This window comes from Lynx canadensis, chromosome X (genome assembly GCF_007474595.2).
Source record: "Lynx canadensis isolate LIC74 chromosome X, mLynCan4.pri.v2, whole genome shotgun sequence".
Classification (NCBI taxonomy): Eukaryota; Metazoa; Chordata; class Mammalia; order Carnivora; family Felidae; genus Lynx; species Lynx canadensis.
This window is the reverse complement of record NC_044321.2, coordinates 64,888,488-64,910,624: the sequence shown is the minus strand read 5'-3', so window position 1 is coordinate 64,910,624 and position 22,137 is coordinate 64,888,488. Positions and strand designations below refer to the sequence as shown.

Genomic DNA, 22,137 nt, shown 5'->3' with positions numbered 1-22,137 from the left:
AGACCTCTCTAACAAAGAGAAGACTGAGACTTAGACAAAATTCCAAGATGGAGGAATTCATTCCAAAAGAAAGAGTAAGAAAAGGTCACAGATCTAATAGAAACAGATAAAAGCATTTGATAAAATGTTTGATGCAAAATTTAAAGCAACAATCATATGAAAACACAATGGGCTTGAAAAAAAGAATGGAAGATGTTAAGGAGGTCCTTACTGCAGAAGCAAAAGAGTTATAAAACAGGCAAAAATAAAAAATGCAATAACTGAGATTCAAAATGAACCCGATGTAATGAACATTAGAAGAACCAGAGGAATGAATAAGTGATAGGAAAATAGAATTATGGAAAACAATGAAGCAGAACAAAGAGAAAAAAAGAAAAATTTTGGATCATGAGTGTAGTTTTCAGGAACTCAGGAATGCCATCAAACATAACACTCATATCATAGGAGACCCAGAAGAAGAGAGAGTAAAGGAGGCAGAAAGTTTATTTGAGGAAATAATACCTGAAATTTTCACTAATCTGGGGAAGGAAACAGACATCCAAATCCAGGAAGCACAGAGAACTGTCATCAAAATCAACAAAAACAGGCCAATACCAAGACACATTCTAGTTAAATTTGCAAAATATAATGATAAAGAAAAATTTATGAAAGGGGAAAGAAAAAAGAAGTCTCTAAATTATACATGAAGTACAACAAGGTGAGCAACTGATCTCTCCACAGAAATATGGTATGCCAGATGGGACTGGCATGATATATTCAAAGTGCTGAATGGGAAAAATCTGCAGCTAAGAGTAGTCTATTCAGCAAGGCAGTCATTCAGAATAGAAGGAAAGATAAAGACTTTCCCAGACAAGCGAAAACTAAAGGAGTTCATGACCATTAAACCAGCCCTGCAAGAAATATTAAAGGTGACTCTTTGAGTGGGGAGGAAAGACCAAAAGTGACAAAGACTAGAAAAGAACAGAGATAATCTGAAGAAACACCAACTATACAGGTAATACAATGGCACTAAATTCATATCTATCAATAATTACTCCAAATATAACTGGATGAAATGTTCTAATCAAAAGACATAGGGTATCAGAATGGATTAAAAAAAAACACAGGACTCATCTATATGCTGCATACAAGACACTCATTTGAGACCTAAAGACACATGCAGATCAAAAGTGAGAGGATAGAGAACCATTTATCATGCTAATGGACATCAAAAGAAAGTGGAAGTAACCATACTTGTATGAGAAAAAACAGATTTTTTTTTGTTTATTTATTTTTGAGAGAGAGAGGAAGCAGGAGCAGGGAATGGGTAGAGACAGAGGGAGACAGAGAATCCAAAGCAAGTTTCATGCTGTCAGCGCAAAGCCCAACATGGGGCTCAAACCCGCAAACTGTTAGATGATGACCTGAGCTAAAGTAAGACACTCAACTGACTGAGCCACCCAGGTGCCCTAGAAAAACCAGATTTTTAACCAAAGACTGTACCAAAACATGAGGAATGGCACTATGTCATAATTAAGGGGTCTATCCAAAAGAAGATCTAACAAATGTAAATATTTATGTCCTCAACTTGAGAGCACCCAAATATATAAATCAATTAATCACAAACATAAAGAAACTCATTGATAATAAAAAAATAACAGTAGGAAACCTTAACACCCCAATTACAACAATGGACAGACCATGTAAGCAGAAAGTCAACAAGGAAACAATGGCTTTGGATGACACAGTGGACCAGATGGACTTAACATATATATTCAGTACATTTCAACTTAAAACAGCAGAATACACATTCTTTTCAAGGGCACATGGAACATTCTCCTGAATAGATCACATACTGGGTCACAAATCAGGCCTAAACAAGTACAAAAATATTGAGATCATACCATGCATATTTACCAACCACAACACTATGAAACTTGAATTCAACCACAAGAAAAATTTGGTAAGACCACCATAACATGGAGGTGATAGAACACCTTACTAAAAATGAATGGGCCAACCAGTAAATCAAACAAGAAATTAACAAATACATGAAAGAAAAATGAAAATTAAAACATGACAGTCCAAAACTACGGGAAGCAGCAAAAGTGGTTGTAAGAGGAAGTATATAGCAATACAGGTCTACATAAGGAAGCAAAAAAAATCTCAAATAAACAACCTAACCTTATATTTAAGGGAGCTAGAAAAAAGAACAATAGATTAAGGCTAAAGCCAGCAGATAAAGGGAAATAATAAAGATTAGAGCAGGAATAAATTATATAGAAATTAAAAAATATAGTAGAACAGGTCAATTAAATCAAGAGCTGGTTCTCTGAAAAATTAATAAAATTGATAAACCCCTAGCCATACTTATCAAAAAGAAAAGACAAAGGACCCAAATAAGTAAAATCATAAATAAGTGAGGATAAATACCAATATCACAGAAATATAATTATAAGAGAATATTATGAAAAAATATGTGCCAATTAATTGGACAACCTGGAAGAAATGGGTAAATTCCTAGAAACATAAACTACCACAACTGAAACAGGAAAAATAGAAAATTTGAACAGATTGATAACCACCAAAAGTACTGAGTCAGTAATCAAAAATCTCCCAACAAACACAAGTTCAGGGCCAGATGGCTTCTTAGGGGAATTCTACCAAGCATTTTAAGAAGAGTTAATACTTATTGTTCTCAAACTATTCCGTAAAATAGGGAAGAAAAACGTTCAAATTCATTCCATTAGGCCAGCATTACCCTGATTCCAAAACCAGGACAAAGAGTTCTCTAAAAAAGAGAAGAACAGGCCAATATCTCTGAACATGCATGCAAAAATTCTCAACAAAATACTAACAAATCAAAATTAACAGTACATTAAAAGAATCATTCACCATTATTGAATAGGATTTATTCCTGGACTACAAGTGTAGTTCAATATTCACAAATCAATGTGATACACCACATTAATAAAATAAAGGATAAGAACCATATGATCCTTTTAATAGCTGTAGAAAAAGCATTTCACAACGTTCAACATCCAGTCATGATAAAACCCTCAAAAAAGCAATGTTAGACAGGACATACCTCAACATCATATAGGCCATATACAAAAAACCCACAGCTACTATCATCCTCAAAGGGGAAAAAGAGAGCTTTTCCTCCTCTGAGGAACAAGACAGGGATGTCCAGTCTCATCACTATTATCTCACATAACACCGGAACTCCTAGCCTCAGCAATCAGACAACACAAAGAAATAAAAGGCATTCAAATCAGCAAAGAAGTCAAACTTTCATTATTTGCAGATGACATGACACTCTATAGAGAAAACCAAAAAGTCTCCACCATAAAATTGCCAGAACAGATACATGTATTCCCTGAAGTTGCAGGGTCCAAAATCAATGTAAAGAAATCTGTTGCATTTCTGTACACCAATAATGAAGCAACATAAAGAGAAATCAAAGAATCAATCCCATTTACAACTTCTCGTAAAACCATGAGATACCTAGGAATAAAGTAGGAAATGAGATACCTGACTGACTTATTTCGCTTAGCATTATACACTCTACTTCCATTCACGTGTTGCAAATGGCAAGATTTCATTATTTTTGACTGCCAAGTAGTATTCCATTGTGTACATATATCACTTATTCTTTATCCATTCATCAGTCAATGAACATTGGGCTCTTTTTGCTATTGTTAATAGCACTGCTATAAGCCTTGGAGTGCATGTGCCCCTTCAAATAAGCATTTTTGTATCTTTGGATAAATACCCAGTAGTGCAATTGCTGGGTCATGGGGTAGTTCATTTTTAATTTTTTGAGGAACCTCCACAATGTTTTCCAGAGTGCATACAGCAGTTTGCATTCTGACCAACAGTGCAAAAGGGTTCCCCTTACTCCACATCCTTGACAACATCTGTTGTTTCCTGAGTTGTTAATTTTAGCCATTTAAAAAAAAATTTAATGTTTATTTTTGAGAAAGAGACAGAGAGAAACAGAGTGCAAGTGGGGGAAGGGAAGAGAGAGGGAGACAAAGAATCTTACACAGGCTTCAGGCTCAAAACTATCATGAAAGAGCCCCACAAGGGGCTTGAACTCACAACCTGCGAGAATATGACCTGAGCCAAAGTTGGACGCTTAACCGACTGAGCCACCCAGGTACCCTAATTTTAGCAAATCTGACAAGTGTGAGGTAGTATGTCATTGTGGTTTTGATCTGTATTTCCCTTATGTTAGCCACATAAGTATTTTGATGACATACAGGAGGGAAAAAATTGAACTCTGAGAGTATAATTAAATGCATTTATAATTTTGAATACTAGGAAAGTTAGTGACTTTTTTATGCTATGTACTCTTAACACTATTGGGACTTCATAGTGTTTTTTGCTTTTATTTCCCTTGCCTCCAGAGACATGTCTAGTAAGAAGTTGCTATGGTTGAGGACAAAGAGATTGTTGTGCTTTCTCCCCTAGGATTTTGATGGTTTCCTGTTTCACATTTAGGTCTTTTCATCCATTTTGAATTTCTTTTTCTGTATGGTGAAAGGAAGTAGTCTAGTTTCATTCTGTATGTCCCTATGCAGTTTTCTGAGCACCAGTTGTTCAAGTGACTGTCTTTTTTTCCATTAGATATTCTTTCCTGCTTTGTTGAGGATTAGTTGACTATACATTTGTGAGTCCATTTCTGGGTTCTCTATTCTGTTCCACTGATCTATGTGTCTGTTTTTGTTCCAGTACCATACTGTCTTGATGATTACAGCCTTGTAATAAAGCTTAAAGTCCAGAATTGTAATGGCTCCAGCATTGATTTTCTTTTTCAACATCACTTTGACTATTCAGGGTCTTTTCTGGTTCCATACAAATTTTAGAATTGTTTCTTCTAGCTCTCTGGAGAATGCTGGTGCTGTTTTAATATGGATTGCATTGAATGTGTAGGATTCCTTGGGTAGTATAGACACTTTAACAATATTTGTTCTTCCAATCCATGAGCATGAATGTTTTTCCATTTCTTTGTGTCTTCTTCAATTTCCTTCATAAACTTTCTATACTTTTCAGCATACAGATCTTTTATGTATTTGCTTGGGTTTATTCCTAAGCATGTTATGGATTTTGGTGCAATTTTAAATGGGATCAATTCCTTGGTTTTTCTTTCTGCTGCTTCATTATTGGTGTATAGAAATGCAACCAATTTCTGTACATTGATTTTATATCCTGTGACTTTGCTAAATTCACATATTGTAGCATTTTTTGGTGGAGTCTTTTGGGTTTTCAATGAGAAGTGTCATGTCATCTGCAAAGAGTAAATGTTTGACTTCTTCTTTGCCAATCAATATGCTTTTTATTTTGCTTTTTTGTCTGTTTGCTGTTGTCTGTTTACTGAGGCTAGGACTTCCAGTTCTATGTTGAACAACAGTGGTGAGATTGGACATCCCTGTCATGTTAATGACCTCAGAGGGAAAGCTTTCAGTTTTCCCCCATTTAGAGTGATAGTAGCTGTGGGAATTTGATGTATGGCTTTTATGATGCTGAGGTATGTTCCTTCTATCCCTACTTTCTTGAGGGTTTTTATCAATAAAGGATGCTGTATTGTCAAATTCTTTTCTGCATCTATTGAAAGGATTATATGGTTCTTACCCTTTCTTTTATTTATGTGGTGTATCAAATTGATTGATTTGCAAATATTGAACCACTCCTGCAGTCCAGGAATAATTCCCACTAAAAATTGGTGAATAATTATTTTAATGTACTGTTGAATTCGATTTGCTAGTATCTTGAGTATTTTTTCATCCAGCTTCATCAGGATATTGGCCTGTAATTCTCCTTTTTAGTGGGTCTTTGGTTTTAGAATAAAGGTAATGCTGGCTTCTTAGAATGAGTTTGGAAGCTTTTCTTTCATTTCTATTTTTTGGAGCAGTTTGAGAAGAGTAGGTATTAACTCTTCTTTAAATGTCTGGTAGAAATCCTCCGGGAATCCATCTGACTCTTATTTGTTTGGAGATTTTTGATAACTGATTCAACTTATTTGCTGGGTATGGGCTTGTTCAAATTTTCTATTTATTCCTATTATGGTTTTGGTACTGTGTGAGTAGAGTGTCTAGGAATTTGTCCATTTCTTCCAGATTGTCTGGTTTGTTGGCATATAATTTTTCACAGTATTCTCTTATAATTGTTTGTATTTCTGGGTCGTTGCTTGTGATCTCTTTCATTCGTGATTTTATTTATTTGTGTTTCTCTCTTTTCTTTTTGATAATTCTGGCTAGGGGATTATCAATTTTGTTTATTCTTTCAAAACAAAACCCACAGCTTTTAGTTTCATTAGTCTGTTCAACCATATTTTTGTCTCTATATCATTGATTTCTGTTCTAATCTTTATTATTATCCTTCTTCTGCTGGTTTTTGGCTTTATTTGCTTCTCCTTTATCTTCTTTAGGTGTGAGGTTAGGTTGTGTATTTGGGGCCTTTCTTTCTTCAAGAGATAGGCCTGAATTGCAAAGTATTTTTCCTCTTAGGACTGCCTTTCTTACCTCCAAAAGTGTTTGAACCGTTGAATTTTCATTTTCATTTGCCTCCATGTATTTTTAAAATTACTTCTTTAATTTCCTGGTTGCTCTTTACCCCTGTACCATCATCAACAGAGCTCCTCCTTGTTTGAAGTGTTGGAGTGTTTGGACCTTTAACTAAGTGTTCTTTGATTTGTTTGTTGAATTAAGCCTGGAAAAAAGGAGAGTGAAACACTGATCCCAAAAATAGAAAAGGAAAGGAAAGAAGGAATAATGGGCAGAGAATAAAAAACTATAAGGTTGATTCCAAAGAAGAAGGGGAAAAAGGCGGGGGAAGCAGAAGAAAAGGGAAAAAAAAGAAGACAAAGGAAAAGAATAAAAAATCCTGATCCAAAGAGAGAGAGAAGGAAATGAAAAAAAAAAAAAAAAAAGATAAGAAACTATGAGCCTCATTCCAAAAGAAAAAAAGAATGAGGACGAAAATAATAAAAGAGTTATCTTTTGGTGCCTATGAGGTGCTGGCTCTGTTGGTCTAGAGGAAAGGCCAGGTATTTTGGCTCAGAGTCAGTCTTGCCCCAGTAAATACGCAGTTGCCAGGCTTGGAAGGGCAAGGTTTAGTGTAAGTGGGTTACACCTCCACTGGGGGCTACTGTGTTGCTCTCTGAAGTCCCACCATTTTGGTGTTGACAGGGGGAATGGCGCCACCCCAATCTCTTGCCTTCACCAGGGATCAAACCCCTGCTGTTCAGGCAGGCAACTCTCATTGAATACCTAAGGCAGTCAAGTTGCCCTGGGTCTTTTCTTTGCCTATGCTTTTTCTTTGGTGTGTTGCTGGGTTGAAAATCCAAAGTCTTAAAGGACCTGGCATGGTGTGTATACACCTCCTCTGGAGTACAGCCTCACCAAATTGCTGATGAAAGGCCTTTGGCTGGCACCTGCAGGGACTTTTGTCCTTGGGGATGCAATAAGCCCTCTTCCAAAAGTACCCCAGGAAAGGGACTGTTCTCTTTCAGTGCACCCCAGAGATCTCTGCACCATGCTATGCACTCCAGGGCCAGCTCCCTCCTCCCCAGCATGTCCACCACAGCTCTTCTCCAGAGAAAGTAGCATACTTCCAAAACCTCAGAGTTTGAGCAACAAAGGCTGTTTGCAAAAAGTACTGGGACACTCAGTACTTCTCACTTACCAGTCTGTGGTCCAGAGAGGTTTTCTTTTTGTGCTAATTCGATGATGCACTATCTCAACCTCTCTCTCTTTCTCTCCCTTTTGTCTCTCCACAGAAAGTTTTCCCTCCCCTCTGTGGCTCTGCCATTTTTCTCTTCCTCAGTTCACTTCCATCCACCTGGAACCTGCCAAGCTGTCTCCCTCCAACTGTGGAGATCCTTCTGCCACCCCGCAGATTGATTTCCTGGGTGTTCCAAGTAGTCTGACCTCAATACATCTGTGTTTGAGGGATGAGAAAAGCCCAGGGTCCCCCTACTTCTCCACCATCTTAACTCTTCCCTCTAGTCTAGTTTCTTAAGTCAGTCCAGCCAACCTACAGTTGGTTTCTATTGTAGATGTGATATAAGTTCCCTAATTCTCTGGCTTAAAATTTTGTTAAGAGTGCAGAATTTATAATTGTTTCCATAGGAAACATTACAAAGACTACATCTTGCTAAAGAATTTAGAAGAATTTCCCAAGGTTTTGATGCCTCTATATTCTACTCTTCAAAGTTTTGAAGGCTAATTTGAGTTACATTATTCCTTATCAAGTTGGAAGTCATATGATAGGTTATAGAGTAGGATTTTAGTGAGATTTCTTCCAAAAATTGTTTATAGAGTTCATATATCTTTTTTTTCCTTATAACTACTAAGCATAGAATTAGAGAGGGGTTGTTTATAAAGCACTATACTTATTTTCTTGAATTTTATCTCCATTCAATAGTTTTGAGGCAAGTAGTTTCTCAAGAGTCTCAATGATAGGAGAATGACTCAATGGTATTATCTAGTGAGGGTAAAAGGGGACCATTAAAAGCATCATCTCATATGTGTTCCACAAAGCAACCCAAATCATACATGTTCCTCACATGGTTTCCTCCAATCTGTAAGTCAAGATAATTATGGCACATACTTGTATATGACCAAGATCAGTATAAACTTAGCTGTCTTTCATCCTGTTTTACTGTCTTTGGAATGGGCAATGCAACAAAATTTTCTTTTTTTTTAACTTTTTTCTAATGTTTATTTATTATTGAGACAGGGAGAGACAGAGCATGAGCGGGGGAGGGGCAGAGAGAGGGAGACACAGAATCGCAGGTTCCAGGCTCTGAGCTGTCAGCGCAGAGCCCAACGTGGGGCTTGAACTCACGGACTGTGAGATCATGACCTGAGCTGAAGTCGGACGCTCAACCGACTGAGCCACCCAGGTGCCCCTGCAACAAAATTTTCTAAAAGGGATGCTTTTTTTTGCATTTTGCTACAGTTATCTCATTCACCGATTTTATTTTATTTGTATCATTTCTCTGCTTTGCTAAACTTTCTTTTACAACGTTATCTTAATTTTCCTTTTAATCAGGGGGAAATGAATTGTCTTCTATATCTATACATTGCTTTTTCCACATTTTTCCCATTATTTAAAACCTTCTTACATGTAAGTGGTTTGCAAGATTTTGTATAATTTTGTTTTTTATAAAGGAATTCAATTAGGAAGACTTCTACAAGCATTTTATTAGAAAAAAAATTCTAAACAGAAGAGTGTGGTACATTCCTGTAATGTAAAAGAACTCATTCAGGCAGTGTACATTGCCTGAATGTAAAAATGAACACTTGTCTCCTACATGAAACACAAGTAATTTAGGGAGGCAGTGTTGCTCAAAGGATAGACAATAGCACCATGAATAAGGAGACTTGAGTCTGCATTAACTTTTCTTTTTCTTTCTTTCTTTCTTTCTTTCTTTTGAAATATAATTAAGATACAATGTTATATTAGTTTCAGGTGTACAATACAATGATTCAACAATTCTATACATGACTCAGTGCTCATCAAGATAAGCCATTAACATTTTAAAATCAGGTAATTTATTTACCATTCCTGGATTTCAATTTTCCTATCAATTAAATAGTGAAAATAATATTCCTTTCCCTTATTCACAGCATTATTGTCAAGATAATATTATATGGTATATATGAAAGTGTTTTAAAAAGCACAAACTTATACAAAAGTATAATTATTTTAATGTATGTATTAAACTGTAATAAATTATTTATTTAAAAGTTTTTGGTTAAAGTGCCTAATCCTTTCTCCATCTATAAATATTGTACATTGTTTTGTACTGTGCTTAATTAATATCATTTGAGTCACACATTGAAAACAAATACTACACCTCAGAATTTGTACAAGAGATGGATATTTATACATACTTTGGCCTCATGAAAACTTTCTGAGTAGAACTATAAATGTAGCCACTTTTTCATTAATAGAAATAGCTTTGTCAAATTCATGACATTTTTTTTCATTTTTTTTTAACTTTTTTTAAAATTACAGTTAGTTAAGTGCGCCCTGGATGATGCAGTCAGTTAAGCATCTAACTTCAGCTCAGGTCATAATCTCATGGTTTGTGGGTTCAAGCCCCGTGTCAGGCTATGTGCTGATGACTCGGGGCCTGAATCCTGCTTCAGATTCTGTGTCTCCCTCTCTCTCTGCCCCTCCTCTGCTCACTCTCTCTCTCTCTCTCTCTCTCAGAAATAAACATTAAAGAAATAAAAAGTATAAATTCCAGTTAGTTAACATAGAGTGTAATGTTATTTTTAGGTGTACAATATAGTGATTTAGTGTTTCCATACAACACCTGGTGCTCATCACAAGCGCCCTCCTTAATCCTCATCACCTATTTAACCCATCTTCCAACCCAACTCAGTTTGTTCTCTATAGTCAAGAGTCTGTTTCTTGGTTTGCCTCTCTCTCTCTTCTTTTGTCCGTTTGTTCATTCATTTTTTTACATTCCACATATGAGAGAAATCATGTAGCATTTTACTTTCTCTGACTGACTTATTTCACTAGCATAATACTCTCTTAGCTCCATCTATGTCATTGCAAATGGCATGATTTAATTCTTTTTTATGGCTGAGTAATATTCCATTGTGTGTGTGTGTGTATGTGTGTGTGTGTGTGTGTGTACCACATCTTCTTTATTAATCTATTGATGGACACTTGGGCTGCTCCCATGATTTGACTATGGTAGATAATGCTCCTATAAACATTGTGGTGCATGCATCCCTTTGAGTTAGCATTTTTGTATTCTTTTGGTAAATACCTAGTAGTTGAATTGCTGGATTATATGGTAGTTCTATTTATAACATGTTGAGAAATTTCCATTCTCTTTTCCAGAGTGGCTGCACCACTTTGCACTCCCCCCAACAATGCAAGAGTGTTCCCTTTCTCCACATCCTCACTAACATCTGTTTCTTGTGTTGTTGATTTGAGTCATTCTAGCAGGTGTAAGGTGGTATCTCATTGTAGGCTAATTTGAATTTCCCTGATGATCAGTAAATTGCGCATCTTTTTAAAAAATTTTTATTTATTTTTGAGACAGAGAGAGAGCGAGAGTGAGAGCATGAGTGGGGGAGGGGCAGAGAGAGAGAGGGAGATACAGAATCTGAAGCAGGCTCCAGGCTCCAAGCTGTCAGCACAGAGCCCGGTGCGGGGCTTGAACTCACAAACCATGAGATCATGACTTGAGCTGAAGTTGGAAACTTAACCAACTGAGCCACCCAGGGGCCCCAAATTGAGCAGCTTTTTATGTATCAGCTATCTGTTTGTCTTCTTTGGAAAAATGTCTATTCATGTATTCTTCCCATTTTTAAATTAGATCACTCATTTTTAGGTTGTTCAGTTTCATATGTGCTTTATATACTTTGGATACTAACCCTTGATCAGATATGTCATTACAAAAACCCTCTCCCATTCAGTAGATTGCCTTTTAGTTTTGGTGATTTAGTTTGGTGATTTGCTTTGCAGAAGTTGTGTTTGTTTGTTTGTTTGTTTTGTTTGTTTGTTTATGTAGTCCCAATAGTTTATTTTCAATTTTGTTTCCCTTAACTTGGGAGACATATCTAAAAATAAGTTGCTACAACTGATGTCAAGGAGTTTACTGCCTATGTTCTCTTCTAGAATTTTTATGGTTTTCTGTCTCGCATTTAGATCTTTCATCCATTTGAATTATTTTCTGTGTATTGTGTCAGAAAGCAGTCCAGTTTCATTCTTTTGCATGTAGCTGTCCACTTTTCCCAACATCATATGTAGAAGAAACTGTCTTTTTTCTATTGCATATTCATTCCTGCTTTTTTGAAGATTAATTGGGCATATAGATGTGGGCTTTTTTTTTCTGGGTTTTCTATTCTGTTCCATTGATCTGTGTGTTTATTTTTGTGCCCTGTACCATACTGTTTTCATCACTGCACCTTTGTAATATAACTTGAAGTCCTGAATTGTGATGCCTCCAGCTTTGCTTTTCATTTTCAAAGTTGCTTTGGTTATTTCAGGGTCTTTTGTGGTTCCATACAAATGTTAGGATTGTTTGTTCTAGCTCTGTGAAAAATGCTGGTGCTATTTTGACAAGGATCGCATTACTGTGTAGATTGCTTTGAATAGTATAAAGATTTTAACAGTATTCTTTCAATCCATGAACTTGGAATGTCTTTCCATTTCTTTGAGTCTTCTTCAGTTTATTTCACCAGCGTTTTACAGCTTTTAGAGCAGAGTTCTTTCACATATTTGGTTAGATTTATTCCTAGGTAACTTATGGTTTCTGGTGCAATTGTGAATGGTATCAATTCCTTGATTTCTCTTTCTGCTGCTTCATTATTGGTGTATAGAAATGCAACAGATTTCTGTGCATTGGCTTTGTATCCTGTGATTCACTGGATATATATCAGTTCTGGCAATTTTTTGGTGGAATCTTTTGGGTTTTCAATCTAAGGTATCATGTCATCTGTGAAGAGTGAATGTTTGACTTCTTCCTTGCCAATTTGGATGCCTTTTATTATGTTTTGTTGTCTGATTTCTGTGGCTAGAGCTTCCAGTACTATGCTAAATAACAGTGGTGAGAGTGGAAATCCTGTCTTATTCTTGACCACAGAGGAAAAGGTCTCAGTTTTTTTCCCCTTGAGGATGATATTAGCTATGGGTTTTCCATATATGGCCTTTATGATGTTGAGGTATGTTCTCTCTACCCCTACTTTGTTAAGGGTTTTTATCATGAATGGATGTTGTACGTTGTAAAATGTTTTTTTTCTGCATCTTTTGAAAGGATCATATGGTGGTTCTTATTGTTTTTTTTCTTATTAATGTGATGTATCACATCGATTGATTTGTGAATATTGAGCCCCCCTTGCAACTCAGGGATAAATCCCCCTTGGTCATGGTGAATGATCTTTTTAATGTATTGTTGGATTCATTTCACTAGAATTTTGTAGAGAATTTTTGCATCTGTGTTCATCAAGGATATTGGCCTCTATTTCTTTTTTTTTAGTTGTGTCTTTATCCTGTTTTGATATGAGGATAATGGCTTCACAGAATGAATTTGGAAGTTTTACTTCCTTTTCTTTTTCTTGGAATAGTTTAGAAAGAACAGATATTATTTCTTCTTAATTACCCTACTATCCAGTAATTGCATTACTAGCTATTTACCCAAAGACTGTAAAAATACTATTTCAGTGGAATACATGCATCCTGATGTTTATAGCAGCATTATCTACAATAGCCACTTTATGGAAACAGCCCAAATATCCACTAGCTGATGAATGGATAAAGAAGATGTGTTATATATAATATAAACTTATATATTATATATTATATTATATTATATTATATTATATTATATTATATATATAACAGTGCTGTTACACACACACACACAGACACACACACACACTGGAATATTACAGAACCATACAAAAGAATTAAATCTTGCCTTTTGGAATGGCATGGATGGAGCTAGAGAGTATTATGCTGAGTGAAATAACTCAGTCAAAGACAAATACCATGATTTCATTCATATATGGAATTTAAGAAGCAAAATGAATAAGCAAAGGGACAAAAAAAAAGAGAAAGAGGCAAACCAAGAAACAGATTCTTAATTACAGAAAACAAAATGAGGGTTACCAGAATGGAGGTGCATGGGAGGATGTGTTAAATAGGTGATGATGATTAAGGCGTGTACTTGTGATGAGCACTGATGAATCACTACATTGTACACCGGAACCTAATATTACACTTTATGTTAACTAACTGGAATTCAAATAAAACTTAAAAATACAGAAGCTCGTATTTGAATTTTTACAAAGGAAACAAAGACAGAAAAAGTTTATATACTTGTTGAATTTCACAAACATAGTAAATGGTAGAACTAGTATTTGCACCAAGCAATTGGATTTAGAATCCACTTACTTAATCAGTACACCGTATTGCCTTTATCTGTACTAATGGAATGGAAGTTGCAGAACAACATATACAATATGATTCCATCATGTATATGTGCCAGGCATTTTTCTAATACTTCACATTCACTAAGTAGTATAACCTTCATAATATCTCTATAAAACATATTATAATTTCCATTTCACCCATGAGAAAATGGAGGCACAAAGAAGTTATATAGGATGCACTATATTACACAGTTGTAAGTGGTAGAGTCTGGGATTGAACCCAAGAAGCCTCACTTCAAAGCCTGTGTGATAGTGCTCACTTTGGCAGTGCATATACTAAAATCAAAACAAAACAGAGAACATTAGCATGGCCTTTGTGCAAGGATGACATGAAAATTGATGACACATTCCATATTTTTTTAAAAAGTAGAATGTGTACTTAACTTTCATGTTATAAGTGATTTTTATCCCTTATAACTGACTTAATAAATGTCATCATGTTTGTGAAAAATGATACAAATCAAACTGTTAATAGTGGTTTCCTCTGGGAGGAGGATTTTAAACAGAAGGTGATAGTGTAATTTTAATTTTTACTCTCTATATTTCTATGTGGTTTGACTTATAAAATGTGCATGAATTCATGTATTATTTGTATGATCAATAAGTCATGCACATTGTTAGAGCCTGGAGTTGAGGCCACTGGCTAGCTGATGAACTCAGAATAACAGGTAGTATGCTACATGAGGGGCAAGTCTTTTGGTAACACCACAAGGGTCTTTGCGCCAATGAGTGGACTTTGATAGTAATTCTTGCTACAAGTAAAAAATAAGTAATTAAATAAATAAATAGTCACATATATAAAAGGACAAGAACAAGTATACTAATTTCCTTAGAATATATTTTTTCCAGTCCCACAAGTTTCTGTCCCATTCTTGAGAATGATTTGAACTCAGATACAAACTGCCCAAGTAGACAGGGAAGCATAAACAAACATCTACATAGATGATACTTTCAGTTACAATTATCAATACAGTTTTTTTAAAAAAATAATTACTTCAAAATAATTATCAAAAACATCCTATATAATAGGTTAATTCAAATTTTGTATGTCATACCAACCAATTTACTTTAGGTTGTCAAAGATAACCTATTATATGAAATAGTGCATTAATTTAGCTTGACACCAAAGAGCTCACAGCAAAATGAGAAAATAAGTCACAATCTCACACCAGAAAGATAATGAAAACAATAAAAAAACTAGATTTTATACCACTGCTATCACAAAGAAATATTAAAAGAAAATGGAGATCTCATGTTGTTCCTAACCTAGACTCCTTCATTGGTTATACCCATCTCCTTTGCCTCTCTCTTATATCCAAATTCTAGCAGTCCCCTGTCCTAAATATCTTTCCCTTTCACTATTGTCATTTTATTTTTGTATTGCTGTAAGTGCTTCCAGTCTTTCCCCCTTTCAAGTCCACTTGATATTCTAGATTGATCCACCTTTCACACAAAGAGCTAAATGCTTCAGAGCTGTCTAATCATCCATGGATTAATAACAGATATAATTTATTGAGTGCTTCATAAGTGAAAGATGCCCTTAGGCAACATCTCCAACGTATTTAATCTTCACAGTAAATTTGCAAGTTAAGATTTTCCACATTTTTATAAAAGAAGAAACAGCCTTGAAAAGACTATACGTCAAAATCTAACATGAAACCTGAAGGCCTATGTGCTTTTTCCTATTTATTTCCTCAGTTTCTATTCCTCCACTTGCTCCCAAAGCTCCAATTACCACATTGCTTCATGACTGTTCCTTCTACCCAAAACTTCTTTATTATTATAATTTCTTGGCATACTACACATCATTCAGGTTTCAGTTTAGCTCTCACTTCTTCAGGGATACCTGCCTTGACCCACCTAGCCTGATTTAGATTTCTGTACATTGCATTTATCTCACTTTAAAAGTTATCACTCTGTGAGTAACTTGAAGGTAAATGCTTCCTCTTATTCATATTGATATGCTTCTTCCCAAACATCACGCAAGCAGTCAGATACTTACCAATAACAATTATTATAGGGGCACTTGGGTGGTTCAGGCAGTTAAGCATCCATCTTTCGCTCAGGTCATGATCTCACAGTTCCTGAGTTAGAGCCCATGTCAGGGGCGCTGACAGCTCAGAGCCTGAAGCCTGCTTCAGATTCTTTGTCTCCCTCTTTCTCTGCCCCTCCCCTGCTTGCACTCTGTCTCTCTCTCTCAAAAAAAAACATTATTTTTTTAAATAATAATTATAATTTTCTAAACTAACGACATGTCAGACCATGTGCCAAACACTTTTACATACTCAGTTCATTTAATCCTGATAATGATGCTGTCATGTAGGTGTCACTATTCACATTTATACACTAACGATTGAGAAATTGACATTCAGAAGGAAGTAATTTGCCCAAGATCTATAGTTATCAAGTGGTAGAACCATGGAATCCAAATTTGCTTAACAGAAAAACTGGTGCTAAAATTCTTTAGTTCTTTACTGTCAATTTCCATTGCTCAATTTTGGCAAACCAAAGAAATCCTGCAAACATTATCACTATCTTCAACTACTTGAAAATAAAAGCTAGAATAATGAGCTACGAATGTATTGAAGAAGTAGACATTAAAGCACGAAGTCATTGTTTTATACCAGGTGTAGGGAGGAAGTGCTAGGAGAGTCAGCGACTATTGAACCCACTATTGCATAAACCAAAAGATCAAATCATAGGAAAGCTTGCTGTCTTCAGGAAGGGAGGAACATGGGAGTGGGAAAGTAGTCACCTCCCCCAGCTAAGAAAAAAAGCATCAAAGGTTGCTATGGTGGTCCCGTCCCTTCCTGTCCAAGTAAGCATTGGCGCCACTTGCTCTGTCACTACAAATTTAGGGAATACAAGTTTTAATATATCTCTTTATTTGCCATAACATTGTATTTTGATCAGTTTCTCCCTCAGGTGTCTCAGACCTTCATTTGCGGCTGTGGTTGCCAGACAAAACAGCTCATGTTTACCACCATCCCTAAGCAGGGAGTATGAGTAGCAGGAATACAGAGTCCACTAATTCTTCCATCCAGTCCTCCCCTGTGCCTCCCCGGCCGATGAGGGGAGAAAAGAGGCCTTAACAGAAGTTTATCACCCCAGAGTTCATGCCCTCTCCCCCAGGCTGGCAGTCACGACGCTCCAGTGTTCCTGCGTCACAAGGGCACTACTTTCCCAGCCAATCCAGAGTGTACAGGCCAACGGCTCTTAGCAACAGTCTGAGAAAAGGCACAGCCAGGTTTTGGGACTTCTATTAGCTCAGCCTTAGGCGGTAATGAAGTGACTGACTCTGGGTTATTTCTGCAAAGTAGCCTTTAAGTGGAAACGATGAGCTCCATTAAAGTCTATTACACCAGCGTGTCAGGGTCTAGAGAGGTGAGTGGAAAGAAAAGAGCCTTAGCAGGCAAAAAAGACTAGAGTGAAGACATTCTAGTTGGGGACTTCAGGATTGTGCTAGGGCATTACCATCTCCTTCTTGTCTTTCATTCTTCAGCTCCTTCCTCTCTAGGTTTTCAGGAATGGGAGGTGCAGTGGACAACAGAGAATGTGGTTATTGCCCTCACCCTGGTTGTGCTCTAAGAACTGACTGCTTTGGGAGGTTTCTGGGTCCTGAGTTCAGCCAACTTTATTATTTCCAGTAATTTTGCTTATGTTTCAAATGGAAGAGATAAAGAACCTTTTTCTTTAGGATGTTTAGGATGGGAGATGGAAGAGATAAAGAACACTGTTTAGGATAGGAGAGGGAAAATGCCAGTGAGTAAATGGCCATAATCCTCAGAGAAGATTGGATAACCTCAAAAAGACAAACTTAATTTCTAAGAAGAATATGTATTTGCATAGATCAGACATGTCTTAGGTTACAGTTTAGATGAACTATTCTGACCATGTTGTAGGAAATATTGTAGAACGGTGGTTTCAAACAACAATATATTGTGAGCCACATGTGTAATTTTAAATTTTCTAGTAATGACTTAAAAAAAGAGATGAGATTGATTTTAACATATTTTATTTAACACAAAGTTTACAAAATGTTATCATTGCAACATATAACAAATATTTAAAAAGAGATGTTATGTATTTCCATATTAAGTCCTCAAAATCCAGTATGTATTTTGTACTTACAGAACATTTCATTTTGGACTAGCCACACTTCAAGTTCTCAATAGTCATATGTGGCTGGCTAATGGTTATCACAGCTCAGCTATACAAGGAATGTTATATGTCTAAGAACCTCATTCTGCAAAGTTTTTGGAAAAGCATGAAAACTGAAGAATTTAGAATGGATTATAAATGGCTAACAAACATTCATCACACTCCTTTGGTGTGTTAGGCACCATGATAGATGCAAGGAGCAATGAGATTTTATCTCAGCCTAGAAATAGTGCATTGCTTCTGCATAAAGCCTTAACAACTAAGGATTTCACCTGGGTACTAAGAAACAACAATAACAAGAAGCAGTTTTAAAACGAAAATCATGGACCTTTTGACTATTTTTAACATTGTAACTTATGTTATTGGATATGGTACTAAGATTCTATAAGAGGGAATGATTTGAAATCATTAAGGACCATAATGGATGCAGCAGAAGATTCACCCAACTGTTGGTCTGTGTCTCTCAAACTGTAACATAAAAATCATCTGGAGGGTTTGTTAAAACATTCCTGAGAACCATTCCCAAATTCTATAGTTTTGGGGTGGGATAAGGCTGATGACGCTGGTCTTATAAATCACACTCAGATTAGCACTAGTCTAAACAACTGTTTTCATAATGTGGTTCCTCTAAAAAGAGTTTTGAAAAAAACACTATAAAAATGTGACTTAAGTCACATGAATCATGCTTTTGCAATTTTGAAGACTAATGAGCCTCAGAAAGTAGAAATGTTGCATGATGGAATTTCAGAAACTTCTCCACTATCGGTTGGAAATAGACAAGGTTTTCTAAACCTGACTGGATTATATTTTTAAGTCATCAAACAAAAAACCTTCTGCCATGCACTTTCACAGAAGTCATAATTGAATAAACTGGGGTTTGTACTTGTCAAATTGATTTTACATATGTTTTCTTATTCTAGCATCACAGATTTTATGTGGCAAAATTGCCCAAGATTATCATGTGAAAATGTAGAAAACTCAAATTTTCTAGATTTGAGTTTCTAGATTTATGTTACAGTTATTAACAAAAAATGTACTTATAAACTATTTAATTTTTTTTATATTTTATATTTGAGGGAGACAGACAGAGCATGAGCGGGGGAGGGGGGCAGAGAGAGAGGGAGACACAGAATCTGAAGCAGGATCCAGGATCTAAGCTGTCAGCACAGAGCCCGATATGGGGCTTGAACTCATGAACCGCAAGATCATGACTTGAGCCGAAGTCAAACGCTTAGCCAACTGAGCCACCCAGGTGCCCCTACACTATGTTTAAAAGATAACCAATTATTACAATTATACTTTGGCAGTAGTGTTTCAGGGGAAAAGACAATGGGGGTGGATATACAGCCTTTTATAACAGATAACAGATATGTAAAGTTCATATAGGAGGACATAGCAAGAACTGACCACTTTTATTCACTCACAGTTTTTGTAAATCTTAATCCTCTGATTTATTTTCTCATTCTGTAGATTTTATCTCCTCACTTAGGCATAGTCTCCAATTATTGTTAAGAACATGCAGTTTGTTCTTTTAAATGTAAAAACCTGGTATCCTATTCATTTCCTACACAGGACTACCATAGATATTAGCATAAATTAATGCAGTGATGAGCTGAAATGTGTGCTTCCACTGTTAGCAGAATGTTCATACCATTTCATATGAAGTTTGAAATCAATATGGTAAATATTTATACCCCATTAGACATTTTTAACTCCCACTGACACCTTACTGTATTTCTTCATATACATATTAAACATATATACTATATATGTGTGTATGTGTATGTGTTTATCACAATAAAATTACCTAATTTTGCTGCTCAAAAAAATCACACCATTAAAATCTATTACCCTACCATAGCATAATGGATAGGGAAAATAAAAATAAAACATAAAACATTGGGGCCAGTTGATTAACATCTTTCCATCTCTTTATATCTTTGTCTATCTAGGTGAAGCAGAGACAGGAAGAAGTTACCAGAATTTTAGATACTTACAAAATAAAATATGAATTAATAGATATTTCTGTGAGTTTGAAAATACTTCAGGAAATGAGGACTAAAGTTTCTACCCCTAGGGCTCTGCCACCTCAGATATTCAATGGCCAAGAATATTGTGGGGTAAGAGTAAATTTCCATTTTTATTTTATTTTCATTTCGTATTTTAAGATTATATAAATGGGGAAACAATACATTTATGGACTGTGAGGGTGAGGTTTTTTCATTTACATAATAACTTAATTGTGTTCCTGAAGATAAGGCAATGTGTACTTCATTATGAAAAATACCATAAAAGGAAAGTATATCATGCTGCTTGTTTGGAGATACACAGTGTTTTTCACCATACGTTATAGGATGAAATAACTGATACCTTGGGGAAATTCTTTTAACTAACTTAGCTGGTAGACATTTGCAAAGGCCCAGGCAAGATAATTAGCATACTGACCTTGACACTTGAATTTAATTGTTTCATAAGTGATATTATCAGCATTGATGTTACAAGTTAATTTTAATTCCTTTTAGGATTTTGAAATGTTTCACAAGGCAAAGGAGAACAAAGAGATTCTGAAATTCCTGAAGATGGAATGAATGTGCAGTGATGATACAAAATATGTTTACCAAGGTAGATCTGCATATACTTCCATATACATTGGTTACTTTTAATTAAAAAAATATGAGAGCTTCATAAGGTTAATTGATATCTAGATTCATTTGCAATCACTAACATGGGGGCTTTTACAATTTCAATTTTGCTTTACAATCATTTCTTTGTTACATAGTGAACATTTTACAAAGATGTGTAAAAAACATTGTTAAACATTTATCAAGATCAAACTTCTCTTTATTTAACTGTACAAATGAGTTTAATACCTTTTTCCTTTTGCAAACTGATTAATTCATAATATAATTTTAGCAAAGTTATATATTTGATATTTGGTGTATGTGGTTTTATGCAGAAAAAAATATGTCTTTCAGTGGATACATACCAAACTGTGATAAATGTGGCATTGGATGTAACAGGGGATCAAATATGTGTAGTTCACATGAAATAATGAATAGTAACTAGAAAATAATGTCAAATATATTAACTAAGATTCATAAGCATCACGAGAGTATAAAATGTACTATACTTTTCATACAAATAGAAATACAAATTTTCTGTTTTAAATTATACTGCTTTAATTGAAGAAATTCATACTAAATTAACTGTTGAAACACATGTGAACACAATTTAAAACTGACAGTAAAATTGTAAAAAATACACTTCAGTTTTGCAAAGAAAGTTTTAAAGGAATACATTCATTACCATAAAAACAAAAAGGTTTTCCTAGAAAAGTCTCAGAATAGAAAATATCTGACATAGTCTCATAAGAACTTTAAAGGAAAATGAAATCATGGCCAAGTATCAGTTATATATGTAACCCAGTTAGTTCCTGAAAAAACAAATACAATAGAATCTTGGATTGCAAGTAACTTGTTCTGTGAGTGTTTTGCAAGGAGAGAAAACATTTATAATAAATTTTAACTTGATAAATGAGTAGTGTTGCAATGCAAGTAGTACGTGATGCCAAACGCCACATGATCACAACTGAGCCAACAGTTGTTTAAATTTGCTTTCTATACAAGTGCTTTTGATTACAAGCATGTTTTCAGAATGAATTATGCTCACAAACCAAGGTTTTTCTGTGTAATAATTCCAAATCAACACTTAAATGGTTTCATCCTTCACCTTCAATTTTTTTTCTTCCAAAATTTTATTTAAATTCAAGTTAGTTAACATATAATGTAGTATTGTTTTCAGGAATAGAATTTAGTGTTTCATCATTTACATATAACACACAGTGCTCATCTCAACAAGTGCACTCCTTAATGCCTATCACCCATTTGGCCCACCCACCCCCACCTCCTCTTCAGCAACCTTCAGTTTGTTCTCTGTAGTTAAGAGTCTCTTATGATTTACCTTCCTCTCTATTTTTATCTTATGTTATTTTTCCTTCCCTTCCCCTATGTTCATCTACTTGGTTTCT

General features: G+C 35.4%; 1 protein-coding gene and 2 non-coding genes across 3 annotated transcripts; all 3 read left to right on the top strand.

Moving 5' to 3' along the window:
- Nucleotides 1-14,205: 14,205 nt before the first annotated feature.
- Nucleotides 14,206-14,308, top strand: LOC115507922. Its single transcript, XR_003966845.1, has one exon. It is a non-coding gene; the product is annotated as a U6 spliceosomal RNA (small nuclear RNA).
- A 247-nt stretch (nt 14,309-14,555) lies between these two features.
- Nucleotides 14,556-14,709, top strand: LOC115507960. Its single transcript, XR_003966871.1, has one exon. It is a non-coding gene; the product is annotated as a small nucleolar RNA SNORA62/SNORA6 family (small nucleolar RNA).
- Nucleotides 14,710-17,285: 2,576 nt separating this feature from the next.
- On the top strand, nt 17,286-20,698 carry LOC115507291 (SH3 domain-binding glutamic acid-rich-like protein 3). The gene is made up of 3 exons (XM_030305585.1): nt 17,286-17,333; nt 20,063-20,230; nt 20,633-20,698. The coding sequence occupies exons 1-3, from the start codon at nt 17,286-17,288 to the stop codon at nt 20,696-20,698; spliced, it is 282 nt and encodes a 93-aa protein (XP_030161445.1).
- Nucleotides 20,699-22,137: the final 1,439 nt, after the last annotated feature.